The 20,387-nt window shown below is 38.5% G+C and overlaps 1 protein-coding gene across 1 annotated transcript in view; it reads right to left on the bottom strand.

Moving 5' to 3' along the window:
- Window positions 1-1,871: 1,871 nt before the first annotated feature.
- calcr (calcitonin receptor) overlaps window positions 1,872-20,387 on the bottom strand; it is a 134,335-nt gene continuing 115,819 nt past the window's right edge. Inside the window, exons 20-24 of the mRNA XM_062030389.1 lie at window positions 11,462-11,522; window positions 11,329-11,395; window positions 10,986-11,204; window positions 2,680-2,721; window positions 1,872-2,527 (exon numbers count right to left, since the gene is read on the bottom strand). Coding sequence (XP_061886373.1) covers window positions 2,324-2,527; window positions 2,680-2,721; window positions 10,986-11,204; window positions 11,329-11,395; window positions 11,462-11,522 — 593 coding nt within the window. The 3' untranslated portion in view covers window positions 1,872-2,323. The remainder of the gene's footprint in view (window positions 2,528-2,679; window positions 2,722-10,985; window positions 11,205-11,328; window positions 11,396-11,461; window positions 11,523-20,387) is intronic.

Raw genomic sequence — 20,387 nt, 5'->3', positions numbered from 1 at the left:
CCGTTAGCTGCTAGCATGCCGTGTGTTGTGCCTCGGTGTGCATTGTTTACACAACGTGCGTTACGCTACTTAATATGTCCGTGTGGAAACTCGTCCGGTACACCTCTGAACCGAACCGGAACCCCCGTACTGAAACTCTCTCTCTGTCTCTGCCCCTCCCTCACCAATGCTGCTGTTTGTTTTGTTTTTAACCCCTTCTTAACCCTGAACGTACATTTGAAAATACACGCAACCCTAACTCAAAATGCCGGACATTTGAGGCATTTAAGAAACTCCGCCCTGACAGCTCCGCAAAAGAGGACATGTCCGGTGAAAAGAGGACGTATGGTCAGTCTATGCTAGCCCGTTAGCTGCTAGCATGCCGTGTGTTGTGCCTCGGTGTGCATTGTTTACACAACGTGCGTTACGCTACTTAATATGTCCGTGTGGAAACTCGTCCGGTACACCTCCGAACCGAGCCGGAACCCCCGTACCGAAACGGTTCGATACAAATACACGTACCGCAGGGGTCACCAACGCGGTGCCCGCGGGCACCAGGTAGCCCGTAAGGACCAGATGAGTAGCCCGCTGGCCTGTTCTAAAAATAGCTCAAATAGCAGCACTTACCAGTGAGCTGCCTCTATTTTTTAAATTGTATTTATTTACTAGCAAGCTGGTCTCGCTTTGCCCGACATTTTTAATTCTAAGAGAGACAAAACTCAAACAAAATTTGAAAATCCAAGAAAATATTTTGAAGACTTGGTCTTCACTTGTTTGAATAAATTCATTATTTTTTTTACTTTGCTTCTTATAACTTTCAGAAAGACAATTTTAGAGAAAAAATACAACCTTAAAAAGGATTTTAGGATTTTTAAACACATATACCTTTTTACCTTTTAAATTCCTTCCTCTTCTTTCCTGACAATTTAAATCAATGTTCGAGTAAATTTTTTTTTTTTATTGTAAAGAATAATAAATACATTTTAATTTAATTCTTCATTTTAGCTTCTGTTTTTTCGACGAAGAATATTTGTGAAATATTTCTTCAAACTTATTATGATTAAAATTCAAAAAAACTATTCTGGCAAATCTAGAAAATCTGTAGAATCAAATTTAAATCTAATTTCAAAGTCTTTTGAATTCCTTTTAAAATTTTTGTTCTGGAAAATCTAGAAGAAATAATGATTTGTCTTTGTTAGAAATATAGCTTGGTCCAATTTGTTGTATATTCTAACAAAGTGTAGATTGGATTTTAACCTATTTAAAACATGTCATCAAAATTCTAAAATGAATCTTAATCAGGAAAAATGACTAATGATGTTCCATAAATTCTTTTTTTAATTTTTTCAAAAAGATTCGAATTAGCTAGTTTTTCTCTTCTTTTTTTCGGTTGAATTTTGAATTTTAAAGAGTCGAAATTGAAGATAAACTATGTTTCAAAATTTAATTGTCATTTTTTTCGTGTTTTCTCCTCTTTTAAACCGTTCAATTAAGTGTAAATATCATTAATTATTAATAATAACATAGAGTTAAAGGTAAATTGAGCAAATTGGCTATTTCTGGCAATTTATTTAAGTGTGTATCAAACTGGTAGCCCTTCGCATTAATCACTACCCAAGAAGTAGCTCTTGCTTTCAAAAAGGTTGGTGACCCCTGACGTACCGTTACACCCCTAATTGGGAATACTAAAAACAAAAAAATTACGACCTCCCCTGCAGTACCTTTGAAGACCCCTGATATAAAGGACAAATTGTGTGTCAAAATGACTGGTTCAAGTTGTAGAAACAGCAACATCATACATAAAAAACAATTGTTTCCAGCTTGAAATATAGAAATATTTAAGTCGTATCTTTTATTCATTTGTTTGCACTGTGATGTTGAGCGTGGGCAAGAAGCGGACTAAGTGTGCAGCATCACAGGACAGACATGGAGCTACACTCTGGAACGACAAATCGTCAAATATTAATAGAAAAAAAAATTACTTTTTTTTTTTAACACAAATTTTATGTACACACTTCCAGAGCTTTTTGCAACATTTTGTGGCCCGTGAGCAGACTGATGCTGGTACATGTTAGAACTTGGTGTCAGGGTACCACCTCTTCACCCAGTACCCTTTTGGTATAGAGAGCTTTCGTTCACTTCCTGTTGTCGATCGTGGCTACAGTTTAAAAACCGCCGCGACGTCATTTTGAACGGGCGAACGTTGTCCTCACAGTTATTTCCGTCTCTTCAAAAGTCTCACGACAGTGACGAAGTCATAGGAGCGACTGCGTCTCTGTTTTAGCGACACCACCACACACCCTGGGGGATGGAGTCACGTACTGGTCCACGTCGCCTTCGCACCTCAGGGGATCTCGCCCGATTTCAGCGCCACCAGTTCCGAGCTGTTCAAGTGTTCGCTGTTGCTGTCCTGGTGGTACATGAAGGGAGGGACCTCCGTGATGGAGGTGGCGGTGTAGGAGGTGGAGCGCATGGAGCAGTGGTCCTTCCGCCGCTGACCCCACTGAGTCTTGTACTGCATCCACTGTCTCTTTAGGGTGGCCTGCACCTGCACACCACCCAAGGGTTGTATGAGGTTCGCAGGTTGGACACAACAAAATACTTCAGGTTGCCTTTTGCAAACCGTGTTTGATTAGTCAAACTGCCCCAAAGTCCAAGCTATCATATTTTGAAATGAATGAACGAATGAATAACACTCACCTCTCCATTGAAGAAGCAGAATATGGTCGCCACCAGTAAACCCTTGAGAAACAATTAAAAAAAACCTGTTATTTTTAGGTATATATTCACAGCGCTTTGCTTTTTCCACATTGGAATAAAATGTTCTCAGGATTCTGCAGAAAATTACCCCTTAATGACAATATGATTTAAATGTGGCTAATGAATTTTTTTTAAAAAAGCTATCACACGTACATAAGTATTCACAGCTTAATACTTTGTTGATGCAGCTTGGGAAGCAATTGCAGTTTAAAGGCCTACTGAAAGCCACTACTTGCGACCACGCAGTCTGATAGTTTATATATCAATGGTGGAATCTTAACATTGCAACTAGGGCTGCAACTAACGATTAATTTGATAATCGATTAATCTGTCGATTATTACTTCGATTAATAATCGGATAAAAGAGACAAACTACATTTCTATCCTTTCCAGTATTTTATTGAAAAAAAACCCAGCATACTGGCACCATGTTGTGGACATTGGGGGTGCAGCATACACCAATAATAACACAGAGATGTAACTCATCAGATCAGAACTGGATCAGATATTGTACACGTTTCTGTTGTGAATAATAAAGGATTCATTTTAGGCTGCCTCTGAATAATAGCATGAAATATTCCAGCACCTTCATAACGTTTAGTTCGGGGGTCGGCAACCCGCGGCTCTAGAGCCGCATGCGGCTCTTTAGCGCCGCCCTAGTGGCTCTCTGGAGATTTTTCCAAAATGTATGAAGAATGGAAAAAGATGAGGGGAAAAAAAATCTATTTTTTTTGTTTTAGTATGGTTTCTGTAGGAGGACAAACATGACACAAACCTCCCTAATTGTTATAAAGCACACTGTTTATATTAAACATGCTTCACTGATTCGAGTATTTGGCGAGCGCCGTTTTGTCCTACTAATTTTGCCGGTCCTTGAACTCACCGTATAGTTTGTTTACATGTATAACTTTCTCCGACTTTCTAGGACGTGTTTTATGCCACTTTTTCTGTCTCATTTTGTCCACCACACTTTTAACGTTGTGCATGAATGCACAGAGGTGAGTTTTGTTGATGTTATTGACTTGTGTGGAGTGCTAATCAGACATATTTGGTCACTGCATGACTGCAAGCTAATCGATGCTAACATGCTATTTAGGCTAGCTATATGTACATATTGCATCATTATGCCTCATTTGTAGCTATATTTGAGCTCATTTAGTTTCCTTCAAGTCCTCTTAATTCAATTTATATCTCATGACACATGTAATATGGCTTTTAATTTCTTGCGGCTCCAGACAGATTTGTTTTTGTATTTTTGGTCCAATGTGGCTCTTTCAACATTTTGGGTTGCCGACCCCTGGTTTAGTTATACTAAAGCGTCACTCAAATCTAAATATATTTATATAGCTTTATCTGCATTGATCCATTATGAAACCAACCTGAGATATTTCTGTCCGTTACGTTTATTTCCAAATTGGTAACCGTGCGTTTTCTCTCTCAAAACGGAGTCAAATGTGCCGGAGACACATTATCAGCCCCGCGTTGCAACAAAGGCATAACTTTAACGTTACTCACAAAAAAGCTGAACTCATGAATGCCTGTTGCCACTATGGACTTAAAAAGTTACGTACCATGAGTTCCTCCCTTCATCCATGGCTACAACATGTTTCCTTATCAGGTGCTTCTGAAGCAATGTTGTACTTCCGTGCCATTTTGCAGGAAACGCTCTTCTTTGAAGTCTTTAAAGTAAAGTGTTCCCACACTTTTGACGCCTTAGGTCGTACACTTTTCTCCATTGAAGCAATAACCTCAAGATGTTTCTCCGCTAAACTATCGGTAGTGTTTTCCTGCGCCATTTTTCGAATTTTTCCAGCAAAGGAGACGCCGTCGTCACGTGAGCTGCACATGACACATCATTGGCTAGCTTACGCCACCTCATGAGACGTAGCCTCACCGCCGCCCTGGCGCTGTTTTGTACTGTTTTTGTACTTATTTTGATTATTGTTTCTCAGCTGTTTGTAAATGTTGCAGTTTATAAATAAAGGTTTATAAAAAAAATAAAAAAAGTTTTTAAATTAAATTAAAAAAAGCCTCCGCGCATGCGCATAGCATAGTTCCAACGAATCGATGACTAAATTAATCGCCAACTATTTTTATAATCGATTTTAATCGATTTAATCGATTAGTTGCATCCCTAATTGCAACACATGCCAATACGGCCGGGTTAACTTATAGAGGGCAATTTTAAATTTCCCGCGAAACTTCCGGCTGAAAACGTCTTTGGATGATGACGTATGCGCGTGACGTAACCAGTGAAACAGAAGTATCGGTACCCCATTGTATCCAATACAAAATAGCTCTGTTTTCATCTCATAATTCCACAGTATTCTGGACATCTGTGTTGGTGAATCTTTTGCAATTTGTTTAATGAACAATGGAGACTGCAAAGAAGAAAGCTGTAGGTGGGATCGGTGTATTAGCGGTGGGCTACAGCAACACAACCAGGAAGAATTTGACTCGGATAGCAGACGCGCTAGCCGACGCTAGCAACCGACCGCACGGATGATCGTGGTGAAGTCCTTCGTCGCTCCGTCGATCGCTGGAACGCAGGTGAGCATGGGTGTTGATGAGCAGATGAGGGCTGGCTGGCGTAGGTGGAGCGCTAATTTTTTTTATCATAGCTCTGTGAGGTCCCGTTGCTAAGTTAGCTTCAATGGCGTCGTTAGCAACAGCATTGTTAAGCTTCGCCAGGCTGGAAAGCATTAACCGTGTATTTACATGTCCATGGTTTAATAGTATTGTTGATCTTCTGTCTATCCTTCCAGTCAGGGATTTATTTATTTAGTTTCTATATGCAGTTAAGCCCGATGCTATCACGTTAGCTCCGTAGCTAAAGTGTTTCGTCGATGTATTGTCGTGGGGATAAAAGTCACTGTGAATGTCCATTTCGCGTTCTCGACTCTCATTTTCAAGAGGATATAGTATCCCAGGTGGTTTATAATACAAATCCGTGATCCACAATAGAAAAAGGAGAGAGTGTGGAATCCAATGAGCCAGCTTGTACCTAAGTTACGGTCAGAGCGAAAAAAGATTTGTCTTGCACTGCATTCTAGTCCGTCACTCTAACGTTCCTCATCCACAAATCTTTCATCCTCGCTCAAATTAATGGGGTAATCGTCGCTTTCTCGGTCCGAATCGCTCTAGCTGCATTGAAAACAATAGGAAAATATGAGGAGGCGATCAACTGACAACGTCACGCTACTTCCGGTACAGGCAAGGCTTTTTTTTAATCAGAGACCAAAAGTTGCGAACTTTATCGTCGTTGTTCTATACTAAATCCTTTCAGCAAAAATATGGCAATATCGCAAAATGATCAAGTATGACACATAGAATGCATCTGCTATCCCCGTTTAAATTAAAAAAAATCATTTCAGTAGGCCTTTAAGTCTTTTTGAGTACGATGCCACAAACTTGGCACACCTATCTCTGGGCAGTTTTGCCCACTCCTCTTTGGAGCACCTCTCAAACATCAGGTCGGATGGGATGTGTTGGTTTTTATCCAGGATGTCTCTGTACATTGCTGCATTCATGTTTCCCTCCATCCTGACTCGTTTCCCAGTTCCTAGCCCTGAAAACCACCCCCAAAGCATGATGCTGCCACCACCATGCTTTACTGTAGGGCAGTGGTTCTTAACCTGGGTTCGATCGAACCCTAGGGGTTCGGTGAGTCGGCCTCAGGGGTTCGGCGGAGCCTCCGCCGCGGAGGGCGAGACACAGCCGACTCATCGTGTAAAAAAAAAACTTCTCCCTATCGGCGTATTAGGGATAAGTCACACTGATTTGCAGGTGTGTCATTTGTTTTGAGTTCATGCACTGTGTTGGTTTTGTTCTTTGAACAAGGTGATGTTTGCGCTTGGTTCATGTTGTGCACCTTTGTCTTGAATTTGAAAAAATATATATAAATATTTTTCACTGAAGAAGGGTTGGGTGAATGCGCATATGAAACAGGTGGGGTTCGGTACCTCCAACAAGGTTAAGAACCACTGCTGCAGGGGATGGTATTGGCCTGGTGATGAGAGGTGCCTGGTTTCCTCCAAACATGACGCCTGACATTCACATCGAAGAGTTCAGTTTTGTCTCATCAGACCAGAGAATTTAGTTTCTCATTACTGAAAGTCTTTTAGGTGCATTTTGGCAAACTTTTTTACTAAGAAGGTTTTTGCCATTTTATTTGTCCAGCTTCCTTTTTATACACTTTACAAGAAAAAACATTGGCGGCAAACCCCGTAGCTTGCTAGCCTGTGCGCGCTAACTTTCTGAGACTCTTATTTTGTTAGCGCAGGCAGGATGAAGCGGCGCTTTTATTGTGAAGACAGGAACTGCGCGGTCGGTCTTTAGAGTTTTGACGGCCGGTACGGTTGAAATAAAAAGTGTTTCTCGCCTTTCTGTCGGTCGTTTTTTCTTAATGACCTGGCAGCAGCCAGCGTCATCTCACAAGACCCTCGGGTGCCGTGAATGTCAATCAAGTGACCGAAGTGACGTCTTGGTGAAGATTTTTAGGCAGGGATGTCCGATAATGGCTTTTTGCCGATATTCCGATATTGTCCAACTCTTTAATTACCGATACCGATATCAACCGATACCGATATCAACCGATATATGCAGCCGTGGAATTAACACATTATTATGCCTAATTTGGACAACCAGGTATGGTGAAGATAAGGTACTTTTTAAAAAAATTAGTAAAATAAGATAAATAAATTAAAAACATTTTCTTGAATAAAAAAGAAAGTAAAACAATATAAAAACAGTTACATAGAAACTAGTAATGAATGAAAATTAGTCAAATTAACTGTTAAAGGTTAGTACTATTAGTGGAGCAGCAGCACGCACAATCATGTGTGCTTACGGACTGTATCCCTTGCAGACTGTATTGATATATATTGATATATAATGTAGGAACCAGAATATTAATAACAGAAAGAAACAACCCTTTTGTGTGAATGAGTGTGAATGGGGGAGGGAGGTTTTTTGGGTTGGTGCACTAATTGTAAGTGTATCTTGTGTTTTTTATGTTGATTTAATAAAAAAAAACAAAAAACAAAACAAAACAAAAAAACGATACCGATAATAAAAAAAAAACGATACCGATAATTTCCCATATTACATTTTAACGCATATATCGGCAGGCCGATATTATCGGACATCTCTATTTTTAGGTCTATTTTTTTTTATGCCTGTCTTGCGATGGACTGACACACCCTCCACCATGGACGTAAGGGCACCCCTACTATAACGCATCAAAAAGTGAAGAGCTGTGAATACTTTCCGGATGCATTGTACACGTGGTTACGACAATACTTTCGAGATCAATTTCACATTTTTCTAACACCACCTCAGTGCTTGGGATTGCGATTACATCAACTATATTTAATTTAAAGAGAAATGATGCTTGAAACCAAATGAAAGCAAAATGCCAGCAACCATAAACAACCTTTCAACTTCAAGGATTCACAGTAATGTACTATGTGATGACATACACTACCGTTCAAAAGTTTGGGGTCACATTGAAATGTCCTTATTTTTGAAGGAAAAGCACTGTACTTTTCAATGAAGATAATTTTAAACTAGTCTTAACTTTAAAGAAATACACTCTATACATTGCTAATGTGGTAAAAGACTATTCTAGCTGCAAATGTCTGGTTTTTGGTGCAATATCTACATAGGTGTATAGAGGCCCATTTCCAGCAACTATCACTCCAGTGTTCTAATGGTACAATGTGTTTGCTCATTGGCTCAGAAGGCTAATTGATGATTAGAAAACCCTTGTGCAATCATGTTCACACATCTGAAAACAGTTTAGCTCGTTACAGAAGCTACAAAACTGACCTTCCTTTGAGCAGATTGAGTTTCTGGAGCATCACATTTGTGGGGTCAATTAAACGCTCAAAATGGCCAGAAAAAGAGAACTTTCCTCTGAAACTCGACAGTCTATTCTTGTTGTTAGAAATGAAGGCTATTCCACAAAATTGTTTGGGTGACCCCAAACTTTTGAACGGTAGTGTACATTATATTGGCAAAAGTATTTGGCCACCCATCCAAAGGATGAGAATCAGGTGTCCTAATCACTTGGCCCGGCCACAGGTGTATAAAATCGAGCACTTAGGCATGGAGACTGTTTCTACAAACATTTGTGAAAGAATGGGCCGCTCAGTGATTTCCAGCGTGGAACTGTCATAGGATGCCACCTGTGCAACAAATCCAGTCGTGAAATGTCCTCGCTCCTAAATATCCCAAAGTCAACTTTATTATAAGAAAAGTGCAGAGTTTGGGAACAACAGCAACTCAGCCACCAAGTGGTAGGCCACGTAAACTGACAGAGAGGGGTCAGCGCATAGTGCAAAGACTTTCTGCACAGTCAGTTGCTACAGAGCTCCAAATTTATTGTGACCTTCCAATCAGCCCACGTACAGTACGCAGAGAGCTTCATGCAATGGGTTTCCATGGCCGAGCAGATGCATCTAAGCCATACATCACCAAGTCCAATGCAAAGCGTGGGATGCAGTGGTGTGAAGCACGTCGCCACTGGACTCTGGAGCAGTGGAGACGCCTTCTCTGGAGACATCTGGCAATCTGATGGACCAGTCTGGGTTTGGAGGTTGCCAGGAGAACGCCACATTTCGGACTTTATTGTGCAGAGTGGGAAATTTGGTGGAGGAGGAATTATGGTGTGGGTTTGCAGTGTTTCCCATAAACTGCCAAGATACCTGTGGTGGTGGGGGCGTGGCTATGGGCGTGGTCACAATGACATCATCGAGTAATTTGCATAATTTACTAGAATATGATTTTCTCTAAAAAGGCTCAAAAAATGTATACTTACTAATTAATAATAACAGTTTTGTTTTAAAGGTCCATCCATCCATCCATTTTACAATATAATTACAACACTTTATGTACATATTTACATACAGATTTGAACAATAAGTTATTCACTGAAAAATATTTATTAATTGTGGTTCTTACAAAAAATATATCTTATAAAATATAAAAGCTAAAATGTCTCTTAAAGCTCTGCCCCTTTGATTAGTGCATACTAAATAATTTAACGTTAGCCTACTACGACAACCATATTATTTACCAGCAACATAAAGTGAAACAGAGGCAGACGTGTCCTGCCACAGTCAGTAACAAATAAACAGAAAACAGTGGGGCAGTATAGCTCGGTTGGTAGAGTGGCCGTGCCAGCAACTTGAGGGTTGCAGGTTCGATCCCCGCTTCCGCCATCCTAGTCACTGCTGTTGTGTCCTTGGGCAAGACACTTTACCCACCTGCTCCCAGTGCCACCCACACTGGTTTAAATGTAACTTAGATATTGGGTTTCACTATATAAAGCGCTTTGAGTCACTAGAGAAAAGCGCTATATAAATATAATTCACTTCACTTCAGTAGTGGTCAAATACAAATAAGGCAACAAGAGAAGTATCCTACACTTCTCTTTTGTAAAGTAAATCTGAACAGCCGATACGGGCATCTACATCAACTATATGATTTGCCTGAGAAGCTGGACAGGACAAAAAAAAAATATATATATTTGTGGCGGACGTAATTCTTTTGTGGCGGGCCTCCACAAATAATGAATGTGTGGGAAACACTGGTTTGTTTTTCAGGAGTTGGGCTTGGCCCCTTAGTTCCAGTGAAAGGAACTTTGAATGCTCCAGGATACCAAAACATTTTGGACAATGCCATGCTCCCAACCTTGTGGGAACAGTTTGGAGCGGGCCCCTTCCTCTTCCACAAAGCAAGGTCCATAAAGACATGGATGACAGAGTCGGGTGTGGATGAACTTGACTGGCCTGCACAGAGTCCTGACCTGAACCCGATGGAACACCTTTGGGATGAATTAGAACGGAGACTGAGAGCCAGGCCTTCTCCACCAACATCACCAAATGTGCTTTTTTGGAAGAATGGTGGAAAATTCCTATAAACACACTCCGCAACCTTGTGGACAGCCTTCCCAATAAGAGTTGAAGCTGTAATAGCTGCAAAAGGTGGACCCACATCATATTGAACCGTATGGGTTAGGAATGGGATGGCACTTCAAGTTCATATGTGAGTCAAGGCAGGCGGCCAAATACTTTTGGCACAATAGTGTAAGGAGAATCCCTCTTTTGTTCCGCGTCATTAAGCACTTAAGTGGTCGTTTTGGAGATGAACTTGTACAACACTCCACACATCACTCGTACAGTCGATAGATCCATTCGGAGGCAGTCACCGGAAGGTGTGAGAGGCGTGGGTACGGTAATTACCTGGTAGTGCATGAGTATGTGCATGATGTACTCGTAGACCTCCCCCGCCAGCCTGTTCTCCGGCCTCCAGGGGAAAATGACAAACTGTATCCCCAGGAGGGGCACCAGGATCAGGGTGGCTCTCACCGCCTTCATGTACATGTTGGACTCCGCGCGGTGCGTGTCCCTCAGCTTGGTGACCAGCACTCTTATAATGTTGAGCAAGAAGAAGAGGTTCACCTGCAGGAGAGAGCTTCTCGTGTCAAAACATGCAAATGACGTGTTATGTCATCAGAAGCCCGCCGTGCCTTTCCTTGACATTGTGCTGCACCAGCAGGCTATAAATAGAAGGAGGCAGACTCACGAGCAGAGCCGCCACTATAGGGCCGTGGACCGCGTACAGCAGATGAGTTTCCACGCTCATCCAGCAGCTGCGAGAGGGGTCAAACGTCAGCGCTCGTACGGAAGCCGTTCTGTTGTCCGACAACGCTACTCACTTGTCATCGAAGAATGTTTTCCTGGCCACGGCGTGGATGGATGCCGGCACCAGAGGAAAACCTTGAGTGAAAAGACGGCAGGGGGAAAAACATAATAAAGTTGTGGTCAAAAGTGTACATACACTTGTGAAGGACGTGATGTCATGAGTAGGGATGATGTTTGATAAGGAATTATCGAGTTCGAGTCTATTATCGAATCCTCTTATCGAACCGATTCCTTATCGATTCTCTTATCGAGTCCAGATAGGTTGTTGTATATGGAAAATAACACACAATATTTGGTTTAACAAAAGCTCACTTTTATTATATAATAAAAAAATAAAATCTAATAAATAAATAAATATTGACTGTTACCCACCTAAAAAAATTTAATAAAATAAATAAATATTGACTGTTGTTACCCAAAGTATATTAAGTGGGATTTTTCAGAGAAACAAATATATACAGTAACACAAAAACAAGCTGTCTCTGTGATCACTATAGGTGTATAAATAATAATATAGTGTTAAATAAAATCAGTCCCTTGGGCACAAAACTGGAAATAATACAGCTCTCCAAAAAGTGCACTTCTGCTGCTATTGGAACATAACTGTTTGTTATGATGCTTTGACATTTTTGCACTTTATTTCTTTATTGAAAGAAAATTCTATGAAGAGAAAAGTTGTTTGCAAATGTGGTTACAATGCTAATAAATGAAAAGTTAAAGCTAAAAAAAGAAATACACTTTATTGAGTTAACATTATTTCTTTATAGGGGGAAAAATGTTATGAGCGAGAGAATATAACAACTACACTACCCAGCATGCAACGGGATTGACGAGCATGCGCGGTAGCCCCGAAAAGTGTTGCATGTTGCCACGCTGTGAAAGTAAACGTCAAGAACTCAGCCAACACGCCTCGTCTGCATTATTTATAATTAGACAGACAACACATCTACAGTGTGATTTTGTTTTGTTTACAAGGAAAGAAAAACAAAAGTTGAAAAAGGGAGATGTGTTGTATATATATGTATGTGCTGCGGTTGTTTTAAGAACGTTGCGACAGCTGCCGTAAAGGAGGTGCGTTGCTAGCCTGGTTGCTATGTTTCCGGGTGGTCGTAAAAGTGTTGGTCATGTGTTTTACCCTGCTCAAATCTCTCAGTAAAGTTATTCATTGGATTATACCTTTTGTTTCGAACTTTATTACACCTTGGAGCGCTTTTTCCCGTCCATTGTTTTCCTGCTTTCGCTATCTGCGCCTAATGACTGAGCTACGTGACGTCATTTCTTGTGATGTCCCACGGAGCATTTCTGGTCGGGACGGGATTCGAATAAAGAATCAACTCTTTTCCTTTACTATAGTGGTCTCGATAACGGGTACCGGTTCTCAAAAAGGGATTCGAGTCCGAGGACTCTGTTCTTTTCTTATCAAACAACCGAGAAAACCGGTTTCGAGTATCATCCCTAGTCATGAGTTTCCGATCATTTCTTTAACTCTTATTATTTTGTGATAGAGTGATTGGAGCACATACTTGTTGGTCACAAAAAACATTCATGAAGTTTGCTTCTTTTTAGAGATGTCCGATAATGGCTTTTTTTGCCGATATCCGATATTCCGATATTGTCCAACTCTTAATTACCGGTTCCGATATCAACCGATACCGATATATACAGTCGTGGAATGAACACATTATTATGCCTAATTTTGTTGTGATGCCCCGCTGGATGCATTAAACAATGTAACAAGGTTTTCCAAAATAAATCAACTCAAGTTATGGGAAAAAAATGCCAACATGGCACTGCCATATTTATTATTGAAGTCACAAAGTGCATTATTTTTGTTAACATGCCTCAAAACAGCAGCTTGGAATTTGGGACATGCTCTCCCTGAGAGAGCATGAGGAGGTTGAGGTGGGGGTGTAGGTGGGTTAGGAGTGGAAGAGTTAGTGCTGCAAAGGGTTCTGGGTAGGGATGTCCGATAATGGCTTTTTGCCGATATCCGATATTCCGATATTGTCCAACTCTTTAATTACCGATACCGATGTCAACCGATACCGATATCAACCGATATATGCAGTCGTGGAATTAACACATTAGTATGCCTAATTTGGACAACCAGGTATGGTGAAGATAAGGTACTTTTTAAAAAAATTAGTAAAATAAGATAAATACATTAAAAACATTTTCTTGAATAAAAAAGAAAGTACAACAATATAAAAACAGTTACATAGAAACTAGTAATGAATGAAAATTAGTAAAATTAACTGTTAAAGGTTAGTACTATTAGTGGAGCAGCAGCACGCACAATCATGTGTGCTTACGGACTGTATCCCTTGCAGACTGTATTGATATTGTGTGACCTGTATGGCTGTTGACCAAGTCTGCCTTGCATTCACTTGTGTGTGTGTGAAAAGCCGTAGATATTATGTGACTGGGCCGGCACGCAAAGGCAGTGCCTTCAAGGTTTATTGGCGCTCTGTACTTCTCCCTACGTCCGTGTACACAGCTGCGTTTTAAAAAGTCATACATTTCCCTTTTTGAAACCGATACCGACATTTATCTGATATTATCGGACTGCCCTAGTTTTTTTGTGAATTTATTATGGGTCTACTGCAAATGTGAGGGTCAAAAGTATACATACAGCAATGTTAATATTTGCTTACATGTCCCTTGGCAAGTTTACCTGCAATAAGGCACTTCTGGTAGCCATCCACAAGCTTCTGCTGGACCACTTGACCACTACCTCTTGACAAAATTGGTGCAGTTCAGCTAAATGTGTTGCTTTTCTGACATGGACTTGTTTCTTCAGCATTGTCCACATGTTTAAGTCAGGACTTTGGGAAGGCCATTCTAAAGCCTTCATTCTAGCCTGATTTAGCCATTCCTTCACATGGACAAAGATGAGACCTTCTGGAGGAAAGTTCTGTGGTAAGATGAAACAAAAATGGAGCTGTTTGGCCACAATACCCAGCAATATGTTTGGAGGAGAAAAGGTGAGGCCTTTAATCCGAGGAACACCATGCCTACCGTCAAGCATGGTGGTGGTAGCATTATGCTCTGGGCCTGTTTTGCTGCCAATGGAACTGCTGCTTTACAGAGAGTAAATGGGACAATGGGACAAGCTAAAATCATCAGCCCGGAGGTTGGGTCTTGGGCGCAGTTGGGTGTTCCAACAGGACAATGACCCCAAACACACCTCAAAAGTGGTAAAGGAATGGCTAAATCAGGCTAGAATGAAGGTTTTAGAATGGCCTTCCCAAAGTCCTGACTTAAACGTGTGGACAATGCTGAAGAAACAAGTCCATGTCCGAAAAGCAACACATTTAGCTGAACTGCACCAATTTTGTCAAGAGGAGTGGCCAAAAATTCCAGCAGAAGCTTGTGGATGGCTACCAAAAGTGCCTTATAGCAGTGAAACTTGCCAAGGGACATGTAAGCAAATATTAACATTGCTGTATGTATACTTTTGACCCAGCACATTTTCAGTAGATCCATAATAAATTCATAAAAGAAGCAAACTTCATGAATGTTTTTTGTGAGCAACAAGTATGTGCTCCAATCACTATATCACAAAAAAATAAGACTTGTAGAAATGATTGGAAACTCAAGACAGCCATGACATCATGTTCTTTACAAGTGTATGTACACTTTTGACCATGACTGTACATCAGGGGTCACCAACCTTTTTGAAAGCAAGAGCTACTTTTTGGGTACTGATTAATGCGAAGGGCTACCAGTTTGATACACACTTAAATAAATTGCCAGAAATAGCCAATTTGCTCAATTTACCTTTAACTCTATGTTAATATTAATAATTAATTATATTTACACTTAATTGAACGGTTTAAAAGAGGAGAAAACACGAAAAAAATGACAATTAAAATTTGAAACATAGTTTATCTTCAATTTCGACTCTTTAAAATTCAAAATTCAACCGAAAAAAAGAAGAGAAAAACTAGCTAGATCGAATATTTTTGAAAAAATTAAAAAAATAATTTATGGAACATCATTAGTAATTTTTCCTGATTAAGATTAATTTTAGAATTTTGATGACATGTTTTAAATCTGCACTTTGTTAGAATATATAACAAATTGGACCAAACTATATTTCTAACAAAGACAAATCATTATTTCTTCTATATTTTCCAGAACTAAATTTTTAAAAGAAATTCAAAAGACTTTGAAATAAGATTTAAATTTGATTCTACAGATTTTCTAGATTGAATTTTAACCATAATAAGTTTGAAGAAATATTTCACAAATATTCTTCGTCGAAAAAACAGAAGCTAAAATGAAGAATTAAATTAAAATGTATTTATTATTCTTTACAATAAAAAAAAAAAAATACTTGAACATTGATTTAAATTGCCAGGAAAGAACAGGAAGGAATTTAAAAGGTAAAAAGGTATATGTGTTTAAAAATCCTAAAATCATTTTTAAGGTTGTATTTTTTCTCTAAAATTGTCTTTCTGAAAGTTATAAGAAGCAAAGTAAAAAAAAATAATGAATTTATTTAAACAAGTGAAGACCAAGTCTTTAAAATATTTTCTTGGATTTTCAAATTCTATTTGAGTTTTGTCTCTCTTAGAATTAAAAATGTCAGGCAAAGCGAGACCAGCTTGCTAGTAAATAAATACAATTTAAAAAATAGAGGCAGCTCACTGGTAAGTGCTGCTATTTTACCTATTTTTAGAACAGGCCAGCGGGCTACTCATCTGGTCCTTACGGGCTACCTGGTGCCCGCGGGCACCGCGTTGGTGACCCCTGCTGTACATCATCTATGCAAAATGAAGCAGAAGTACTTTTCATACTTCTTGACATGCGCAGGAAATAAGAATCCTGTGTTCAGTGGAACATTTTGAATCTCATTCTATTATTAAACACGGACAACAACAATTTTCTAATTTGACTCCCTCTATAAAAATCCTTTTAGAGCCTAAAGATGGATTTGTTTTCCCTCATTCCAGCAAATTACAGTGTGAGCCTTTTTATTTGCCAGCTGCCTATTAGTTGGAAAGGTTAAGTCGGTAGTTTTGGATTGGAAAGAGTCTGTGCTGATGTTCAACACAAATGACGTACATTTTTTAGTCAAACTACAATTTACCATCTGACAAAAAAAAAAAAAGATACCCTAAAAACGTAATACCTTGAGAACAGCCAGCACCAAATAGTTCAAAATAGATAATTGTCCATTATTAGTTTGATGGAAAGTTTTAACTATGAATTAAAATCCCTGAAACATTTCGGGCAGTTTGTCCAAGTAGAGTCTGGTAGTCACAAAGTGTGCAGGTGCGCGTGTGTGTGTGGATAAATGTGTACATATGTGTGTGTGGATAAGTGTGTACATGTGTGTGTGTGTGGATAAATGTGTATATATGTATTTATGTACAAACCCCGTTTCCATATGAGTTGGGAAATTGTGTTAGAAGTAAATATAAACGGAATACAATGATTTGCAAATGCTTTTCAAGCCATATTCAGTTGAATATGCTACAAAGACAACATATTTGATGTTCTAACTGATAAACATTTTTTTTGTTGCAAATAATCATTAACTTTAGAATTTGATGGCAGCAACACGTGCCAAAGAAGTTGGGAAAGGTGGCAATAAATACTGATAAAGTGGAGGAATGCTCATCAAACACTTATTTGGAACATCCCACAGATGTGCAGGGAAATTGGGAACAGGTGGGTGCCATGATTGGCAATAAAAGTAGATTCCATGAAATGCTCAGTCATTCACAAACAAGGATGAGGCGAGGGTCACCACTTTGTCAACAAATGCCTGAGCAAATTGTTGAACAGTTTAAGAACAACCTTTCTCAAGCAGCTATTGCAAGGAATTTAGGGATTTCACCATCTACGCTCCGTAATATCATCAAAGGGTTCAGACAATCTGGAGAAATCACTGCACGTGAGCAGCTAAGCCCGTGACCTTCCATCCCTCAGGCGGTACTGCATCAACAAGCCACATCAGTGTGTAAAGGATATCACCACATGGGCTCAGGAACACTTCAGAAACCCACTGTCAGTAACTACAGTTGGTCGCTACATCTGTAAGTGCAAGTTAAAACTCTCCTATGCAAGGCGAAAACCGTTTATCAACAACACCCAGAAACGCCGCCGGCTTCGCTGGGCCTGAGCTCATCCAAGATGGACTGATACAAAGTGGAAAAGTGTTCTGTGGTCTGACGAGTCCGCATTTCAAATTGTTTTTGGAAACTGTGGACGTCGTGTCCTCCGGACCAAAGAGGAAAAGAACCATCCGGATTGTTCTAGGCGCAAAGTGTAAAAGGCAGCATGTGTGATGGTATGGGGGTGTATTAGTGCCCAAGACATGGGTAACTTACACATCTGTGAAGGCGCCATTAATGCTGAAAGTACACATCCAAGCAAAGTTGCCATGGACGCCCCTGCTTATTTCAGCAAGACAATGCCAAGCCACGTGTTACATCAACGTGGCTTCATAGTAAAAGAGTGCGGGTACTAGACTGGCCTGCCTGTAGTCCAGACCTGTCTCCCATTGAAAATGTGTGAAGCCTAAAATAGCACAAGGGAGACCCCCGGACTGTTGAACAACTTAAGCTGTACATCAAGCAAGAATGGGAAAGAATTCCACTTCAAAAATGTGTCTCCTCAGTTCCCAAACCTTTACTGAGTGTTGTTAAAAGGAAAGGCCATGTAACACAGTGGTGAACATGCCCTTTCCCAACTACTTTGGCACGTGTTGCAGCCATGAAATTCTAAGTTAATTATTATTTGCAAAAAAAAAAAAAAGTTTATGAGTTTGAACATCAAATATGTTGTCTTTGTAGTGCATTCAACTGAATATGGGTTGAAAAGGATTTGCAAATCATTGTATTCCGTTTATATTTACATCTAACACAATTTCCCAACTCATATGGAAACGGGGTTTGTATACACAGTATGTATGTGTGTATATACTTTTGTGTATGTACGTGTGTGTTTGTGTATGTATGTATGTATGTTTGTGTATATATATATATATATATATATATATATATATATATATATATATATATATATATATATATATATATATATATATATATAATACATTTTCTTTTTTTTTTTTAATAGGTCCTGTACAGTCATAGGCAAATCATATAGTTGATGTAGATGCCCATATCTGCTGCACATATTTACTTTAATTTACAAAAGAGAAGTATGGGATACTTCTCTTTTTGCCTTATTTGTACTTGACATTATTAAATGTTTGGATATATTTAGTGTTTGGCGCAGGAGGGCATAGAAAGAAGAAGAAGAAGAAGAAAAAAAAAAACAAGGCAGGAGGGGGAAATTGTGGGGACAAGAGAAAGACGAGAAAAAAAAATATATATATAAATATATATGTAGATCTGTATTTGTGTATGTATACATGCATGTATACAGTATGTATGTATACAGTATGTATATATGTATACAGTATGTATGTATACAGTATGTATATATGTATACAGTATGTATGTATACAGTATGTATGTATATATGTATACAGTATGTATGTATACAGTATGTATATATGTTCATAGTATGTATGTATACAGTATGTATGTATGTATACATGCATGTATATATTTATACATGCATGTATGCAGTATGTATATATGTATACATGCATGTATGCAGTATGTATATATGTATACATGCATGTATATACAGTATGTATATATGTATGTATATATGTATACATGCATATATATACAGTATGTATACATGCATATATATACAGCATGTATATATGCATATATATACAGCATGTATATATGCATATATATACAGCATGTATGCATGTATACAGTATGTATATATGTATACATGCATGTATATATACAGTATGTATATATGTATACATGCATATATATATATATATATACATACATATATATATATATATATATATATATATATATATATATACAGTATGTATACATGCATATATATACAGCATGTATATATGTATACATGCATATATATACAGCATGTATACATATATATATATATATATATATATATATATATATATATATACAGTATGTATACATGCATATATATACAGCATGTATATATGTATACATGCATATATATACAGCATGTATATATGTATACATGCATATATATACAGCATGTATATATGTATACATGCATCTATACAGTATAGATAGTACTTTATTATTATTAGTAATAAAGTATTATTTAGTATTATTATTATTATTATGTATGTATGTATGTGTGTATATATGTAGAGGGATAGGTACAAATATTGACAGTAACAATGCTAAGTATGTTATCTTTATATGATCGATATTACAGAGATTACATTTTTTTTCATTCTCACACATTTTTTTTTGACATTTTATTGTTTACAAAATCTAGGAAATAAGTCCCTAGACACAGGAGGACTTTAATTGCAAAAGCCAACAATTTTAAATTGGAGCCTACAGTAGTGTTTGCTTGTTTTAGTTATTTTCCACTATTGACTTTATTTTTGCTGAAATTGTATGTACTAAAAGGGAATAAGAAAATAATTGGAACATTTAATTGACATTGTCACACCGCCATCCTGTGTTTTTGTCTGATTGTGATCAAAAATCTAATCATTCAATGTAACTACTTGGTACTGGATGAATACTCAAATGTGTAATATTGCTCAAAACTAATAAGGTAAGCAAGTGTTGAGTATTTACAACAAAAAATAACCAGATAACAATAATACAACCAGAAATGACACAATATGTTACCGCAAATTAGGAGCCTTTGTAACCTGTTTGCCAAATAATGTATAATAAATTAATATACTGTATATCATTATCGCAAGAGGCCACAATGTATATTGCGATATAGATTTTAGGCCACATGGCCTACCCCTAGAGTAGGTGAGCAACTTTTCGCAAGTAAGTAAAAGAGCAGCATGATGGTAACACAGTG

Source organism: Entelurus aequoreus, linkage group LG20, assembly GCF_033978785.1.
Source record: "Entelurus aequoreus isolate RoL-2023_Sb linkage group LG20, RoL_Eaeq_v1.1, whole genome shotgun sequence".
NCBI classification, from domain to species: Eukaryota; Metazoa; Chordata; class Actinopteri; order Syngnathiformes; family Syngnathidae; genus Entelurus; species Entelurus aequoreus.
Note: the sequence above shows the minus strand (reverse complement) of the source record. Positions and strands in the feature narration are given on the sequence as shown.